This window comes from Protomyctophum parallelum, assembly GCF_964188405.1.
Source record: "Protomyctophum parallelum genome assembly, chromosome: 10".
Classification (NCBI taxonomy): domain Eukaryota; kingdom Metazoa; phylum Chordata; class Actinopteri; order Myctophiformes; family Myctophidae; genus Protomyctophum; species Protomyctophum parallelum.
Window position 1 is genome coordinate 32453930 of NC_139704.1, and position 6631 is coordinate 32460560.

At 43.9% G+C, this 6631-nt stretch overlaps 2 protein-coding genes across 2 annotated transcripts; both read left to right on the forward strand.

Moving 5' to 3' along the window:
• Nucleotides 1-1164: 1164 nt before the first annotated feature.
• LOC310865793 (cilia- and flagella-associated protein 20-like) lies at nt 1165-1965 on the forward strand (the record flags this gene model as incomplete). Its single annotated transcript, XM_083775002.1, has 1 exon — nt 1165-1965. The coding sequence occupies one exon, from the start codon at nt 1165-1167 to the stop codon at nt 1963-1965; it is 801 nt and encodes a 266-aa protein (XP_083631128.1).
• A 3074-nt stretch (nt 1966-5039) lies between these two features.
• On the forward strand, nt 5040-5789 carry LOC310865794 (cilia- and flagella-associated protein 20-like; the record flags this gene model as incomplete). Its single annotated transcript, XM_083775003.1, has 1 exon — nt 5040-5789. The coding sequence occupies one exon, from the start codon at nt 5040-5042 to the stop codon at nt 5787-5789; it is 750 nt and encodes a 249-aa protein (XP_083631129.1).
• Between the last annotated feature and the right edge of the window lie 842 nt (nt 5790-6631).

Below are 6631 nucleotides of genomic sequence, written 5' to 3' on the forward strand. Positions count from 1 at the left end.
CATGAACGTTTGTTGCACATTTGTCCCCACATGTAATAGGGGTTTTGTGACAATCATGGATCAAATGTATTTGTAATCACTTTTACAGTGTATTTCACTCATACTGTTGAATTATATTCTGGTGTGTCAAATATTTTTGATGACCACCAAAATAATTGCGTGACCCCACCATCAGTGTTCCGCGACACCATGTCCCGGCCCCACATTTGGGAACACATAACCTACAGTATGGTCATGAAGTGTGGGTCATGATTACCGAAAGAATAAGTTTGCAAATACAAGCGGCCAAAATTAGTTTTGTCCGGCAGGTGGCTGCCATCTCCCTTAGAGATAGGGTGAGAAGTTCAGTCACTGCCTCTTCGCCTGAAAAGGAGCCAGCTTAGGTGGTTCGGGCATCTGGTTAGGATGCCTCGCGAGCATCTCCCTAGGGAGGTCCTCGGGAGGAGACCCCGGGGAAGACCAAAGATGAGATGTAGAGATTACATCGACTCACTGGCCTTGGAACGCCTCGGTATCCCCCAGGGGGAAGTTACTAATGTTGCTCTGCAGAGGGAAGTCTGGAGCTCTCTGGTGGAACTGTTGTCCCAGCGGATGGATGGATGGCCTAGATCTGGCCTGGATCTTCCATCTCATTTTGAAGTTACTGTGATGATCGCAGAACAAGGGTATCAAACATTACGATAAGTTGCTTTAGTTGTTTGTATGATGCATTAACGGCACTCACCTCCATGACAAAACGAAAGGAAGCTCACTGCATTCAACACTTTTCCATCTTTTATTCAAAACACGCACACGGCCCTTCTCCCTTAGGCCCGCGGTACCCAGTCTTTACCAGGAAGCTTGAGTCCTGCCCACATTCTGAATGAAGAGGTGCTGTTGTCGGACCGTAAAGTTTCTGTGCAAGCTGATCCAGGCAGGTTGATTATTAAGGTCTGAGTGAAGCGACTCAACTGGAGGCATTGTTGTTCTCCCCAATGTTTATAAATTATATATTATTATTATTATTATTATTATTAATGTTTATAAAGGTGGAGTATATTTGTGTTACGTCACACCCAGGCCTATATAATGACATCCCGCAGTTCCCAACAAAACGTATCAATACCAGAAATTCTGAACTGCAATTGCAAGTGCTTAGCACAATACTAAGCACATAGAAGAAAAATGTATAGGCCCACATTTCAAAATGGGTTATTGTCCATCTTATATAGTGTAGGCAGCGATCCTCTTCAGTTTTGGGCTATAAAGACCAGTTACGGTCACGTCAAAAGAATCGTAGACGATGACATCCATTCACTTGTCGTGGAGGTAGAGGGGACCAATGTCTGTACCACATATATAACATGTCCTGGAGACCCCACAAAGACGCTGGGCATCAAACTTCCCTTTCTGATCTTAGTCGTCAAGAACCTCAATAAGTATTTCAGCTTTGAAGTGCAGATAATGGACCATAAGAATACAAAACGCCGGATTCGGGCGAGCAACTACCAGTCTATGATGCGGGTGACGCCGTTCCTCTGTACCATGCCCATGGCGCTGGATGACGGCTGGAATCAGATTCAGTTCAATCTGGTAGACTACACCCGGGCGACCTACGGTACCAATTATGTTGAAACGCTAAGCGTGCAGATCCATGCTAACTGTCGTCTGAGGAGGGTGTATTTCTCAGACAGGCTGTACACAGAAGCTGAGCTTCCAGATGAGTTTAAACTATATCTCCCCATTCGGAAAAAGCTGAAGCCGAGGTCAAAGCCAATTGTTAGCAAACCCGTGGAGAAGAAAGGCAAAAGCAAATCTCAGGCAAAGAAGCCAGGCACAGATTTAGGTTTAAACCTAAATATACCCCAGGACTCGGAGGCAGAGGACTCCGAGGCAGTGTCTGATCCCCAGGATCAGCCGCCAGAGGGTGAGAGTGAGACATCCAGTGTCGCTAGCGGACCCGAGGAAGGTGAACCTGAGGAATAAGTACAAGCCTCATGACCCAGGGATCAAAAGTCAAGAAGGCAGAGAATGGAAGAATCCAAAAAGCAGCAGATGAAGCAGGTCAGGTGACTCTAGAGAGAAATAAAACTTAAGTGTGACAATCACTGTAGTCTGTGTGGTTGCCCTGGTCGTGGGAACAGACGGGGACGAGAGGAGACACTGAAACGAGAGACGAGCAGAGACGGGGTACTGCAGCGTAGAATACCTCAACGGTTGAGATAGGATGGCGACCACTGGACCACGGGAGAAATCGCCGCGGAGGGCTGTGGCTCGCCGGTAGGTCTTCAATCGACACCGATACTCGTGGTCCCTGGAGCTTGTGCTAGCGGGCTAGGAACGTCACTTGTCTCGAATCTGTGAATGGCGTCTTCCACCTGCCAGAAGCTGGTGTGAGGTGGCGTCGTTCAGCCGTTGCTTCCCCGTCCCCGTCCTTTACACTGCATGTTTAATTTATTTGTTTTTATTATTAGTTTAGTGGCCATTTTTTTTAATACAATTAGGTAAGGCAGTTGTATTGTGTATTGTCATTTTAGAAGCCGTTGTATTAGTTTTAATTAAGTTGTCCTACAAACCTGTGTTGCCTTGTTTATATTCTATGATTTTAATAGAGGACCAGACCTCTTTAAAAGGTGGCGTGGTCGGCTATTTGGTTTTTAAGATAAGCACCTCTGCACTTTAACCCAATTATTTACTTGTATTTTTATTGTTAATTTATAAATATTACCCCTTTTAGTGTTTTTAGCTGGTGCCACACACATGGAGACAGTGCCACACCTCTGGTTAAGCTTTGTCTACATATTTTAATTGGTATTATTTGTATTGCTATTTATTTTATGTTGTATTAGTGGGCTCAATCTCTTGAGAAGAGCCCAATTGGTATGTTCACTATATATTATTTATTAAGCTCTGTCATACTTTCAGCTAGAAAATGTTCATTACCTTAGGGGTAAGAGACTTTTGAAAACACATATTTTGCAACATAAACATTTAAACCTTTTATTTTAGGCTATAACGCCTGGATTATATTTCAGGCATTGCCGCAACAACACGGCATTTGACAGCTCAGGAATGGATGACGTTATCAGTTTTTACATGGAGCATCGTGTGTTAGACAAACTCACATGTTTGTCCAGGAACACCAACTGTCTATAACTATTATTGTATTAGTGGGTTGGTTCCATCTCTTGGGAGTGTCACAGATATTATTGCCACTATTCTTTATTGTAACCTTTTTTTTACATATTTTTATCATTTTTATCCGTTTTTGCCACACTTTCACCTAGTTGTTTGACGATGAAAGGAGAAAATAGGTCATATGTCCGTCAAATATGTCCCGTCACGTCTCACAATTGCCATTGACAATGAAAGGAGAAATTAGGTCATATATGTCCATCAAATATGACGTAAATTTGTGACAAAACAAACATTAAATACCATTGACAATGAAGGGAAAATGTACGTCATATGTAGACGAGCAAATCGGCTAACCAATCACATAAATTCAGTTGTTCATGAGATGATGTATGATGATAAGAGTGCCCCTCACTTCACACGGGTGTGATTTTTACTTAAGGTCTGTGATCTGGGTCATGTTTGCCACAATATGTCCACCACAACATCACACCAACTTGTAAGAGTCATTCCATGTCAGACATCAAGAGATCAAGCCCACATGGTTCTCCAGGAACAGAGTAGGCCTACACACAGAGTACATTCACGATTTACGATTTATCAAACCCGCTTTACGATTTATGATTTACGATTTATCAAACGCGATTTACGATTTACGATTCACGATTTATCAAACGCGATTTACGATTTACAATTCACGATTTATCAAACGCGATTTACGATTTACAATTCACGATTTATCAAACCCGATTTACGATTCACGATTTATCAAACCCGATTTACGATTTACGATTTACGATTCACGATTCATCAAACCCGATTTACGATGTGTACTCTTTAACCAAGAAGCTCAGATTTCCAAATCTCCTTCATCTCCTTAAAACACTTACTTGCGCAAGCAGAGCGTGCAAGTAATGTTGTTTGTCCGGTGCTCCGATGCATTATGTCCGTGGCTGCGTATGACCTAATGATTAATTTGTGCTTGATATGGCATTGGTTTCCTTTAATCCACCCGACACTGAAACATATCTTTATTACGTCACCATTGAGAGCCAGTTATATCCTGGCATTGGTACATATCTTCATCACGTCATACGTTATTTCACAGAGAGGCTGAGATTTGAAAGTTCGTAGCGGTCGACAGTACTTGCGCACTCTGCTTGCGCACTAGGTCATTTATGGGCACTTGCTCACACGTCATATGCTGCTAAGGGACATGCGCATCAAACGACCCAAGTAACCACAGTATACCGCTAATCAACTTACAAATGACATATACATAGAGGCATTTCCTTTAATCCTCCAACGTCACCATTGAGAGCCAGTTGTACCAGTACTTGCACGCTCTGCTTGCGCACTAGTAGACCATTTATGACCTACTTGGGTGCAACAAGCGTGTGTGATTTTATTAATAAAGTATTTAACTTTTAAAATGTGTATGTAAGGCTATAATGTTGGCCAAGTTGTCCGCTATACAAAGATGCACTAACTTAGAAGAGTTCATGGATTTTGACATCCTTTTTTAGCCTCAACACAGTACATTTGTGAATGTTTGCAGTGAGACACATCTCTACTAGCTGGGTCGTTGAAAGGGACCAATATGTAGGCTGAAGGCTCTTGCTGGGTTCCTTTCTTACAACGCTATTAGTATGAGAACTTCTACTAACAGAGTAGGTCTACAATACAGTATGATACTTTTACTTGGGTAAAGAAATGTAGTGCCTTTCCCACCGCTGGTGCTGCGTCTGCATTGTAGGCGGACTGGGAGTCCATTTTTGGGTTAGAGTTTATGCTATAATTTGTGTTACGTCACGCCCCAGGCCTATATACTGAGAACGTGCAGTTCCCGACAAACGTATGGATATCTGCATTTCTGAACTCTCACAGCAAATCCCTAGTGTCATACTAAGTACATAGAAAACAAAATGTATAGGCCCACATTTCAAAACGGGTTATTGTCCATCTTATATGGCGTCGGCAGCGACCCTCTTCAGTTTTGGGCCAGAAAGACCAGCTACGGTCACGTCAAAAGAGTCGTAGATGATGACCTCCATTCGCTTGTCGTGGAGGTAGAGGGGACCAATGTCTGTACCACATATATAACATGTCCTGGAGACCCCACAAAGACGCTGGGCATCAAACTTCCCATTCTGATCTTTGTCGTCAAGAACCTCAATAAGTATTTCAGCTTTGAATTCCAAGTAATGGACCATAAGAATACAAAGCGCCGGATTCGGGCGAGCAACTACCAGTCTATGATGCGCGTGACGCCGTTCCTCTGTACCATGCCCATGGCGCTGGATGACGGCTGGAATCAGATTCAGTTCAATCTGGTCGATTTCACCCGGGAGACCTACGGTACCCACTATGTTGAAACGCTAAGCGTGCAGATCCACGCTAACTGTCGTGTGAGGAGGGTGTATTTCTCAGACAGGCTGTACACAGACGCTGAGCTTCCAGATGAGTTTAAACTATATCTCCCCGTTCGGAAAAAGCTGAAGCCGAGGCCAAAGCCGATTGTTAGCAAACCCGTGGAGAAGAAATGCAAAAGCAAGAAGCCAGGCACAGATTTAGGTTTAGGTTCGGAGGCAGCGTCTAATCCCCAGGATCAGCCGCCAGAGGGTGAGAGTGAGACATCTAGTGTCGCTAGCGCGCCCGAGGAAGGTGAACCTTGAGGAATAAATTCAAATCTCATGACCCAGGGATCAAAAGTCAAAGAGGCAATTACAATAGTCTGGGCAACCACACTATAGAAAGCAGTGGCTGCTTCAAGAGTTGTCGCGCAGTCCATCAGGTTCCAACTACACACATCACATTCACATGTCCTCCACATGTGAGCCGGTGGAATTTTAGATGTGTCTTATAGATGCGTTTCGGTTTGTGAGCTTTTGTGAGCTTTTGCATGTTTAGTTTAAATGATTCTCCCTTATTTATTTTGCTGTGAGTTTCATAGTTATTTAGTGTGTGATTTTAATTATTACTTTTATTGTTGCGTTTCATGATATTTTTGTATAACTTTATTTTCCCACTGACAAACCAGTGAGTAATCAAGGACCTGCAGCTTCGACGGGAGGCATACTTTTGTCCGACGGGGCATACGTCCGATACTGCGCTGGGGTTCGGGAGAGGGTTGCGGTTAGGTTTAGGTGTCTGCCCCGGGGGAGGTTAGGGTTAGGGTCGGGAGAGGGTTGCAGTTAGGTTTAGGTGTCTGCCCCGGGGGAGGTTAGGGTTAGGGTGCGGGTTTGATGTAGGTTGTCGTTCGGACCAATGCTCCGTCGGATCAAAGTACTGCACTCAGCTTCGACTTTGTCCTACACAAACATTAATTTCCCATTGACAATGAACGGACAATTTATGTCATAGTGTATATTTTACGTCATGATGGTAAGGAGCGCAGGATTGGTGTGAACATACCAGGCGCCTATACAATCCTATAAGGTGCTCAAAGTACTGTAACTGTACCAGGCAGCTGGCAGCAACATTGCAGCACCTCTTCAACCTCTCCCCAAGACTGAAG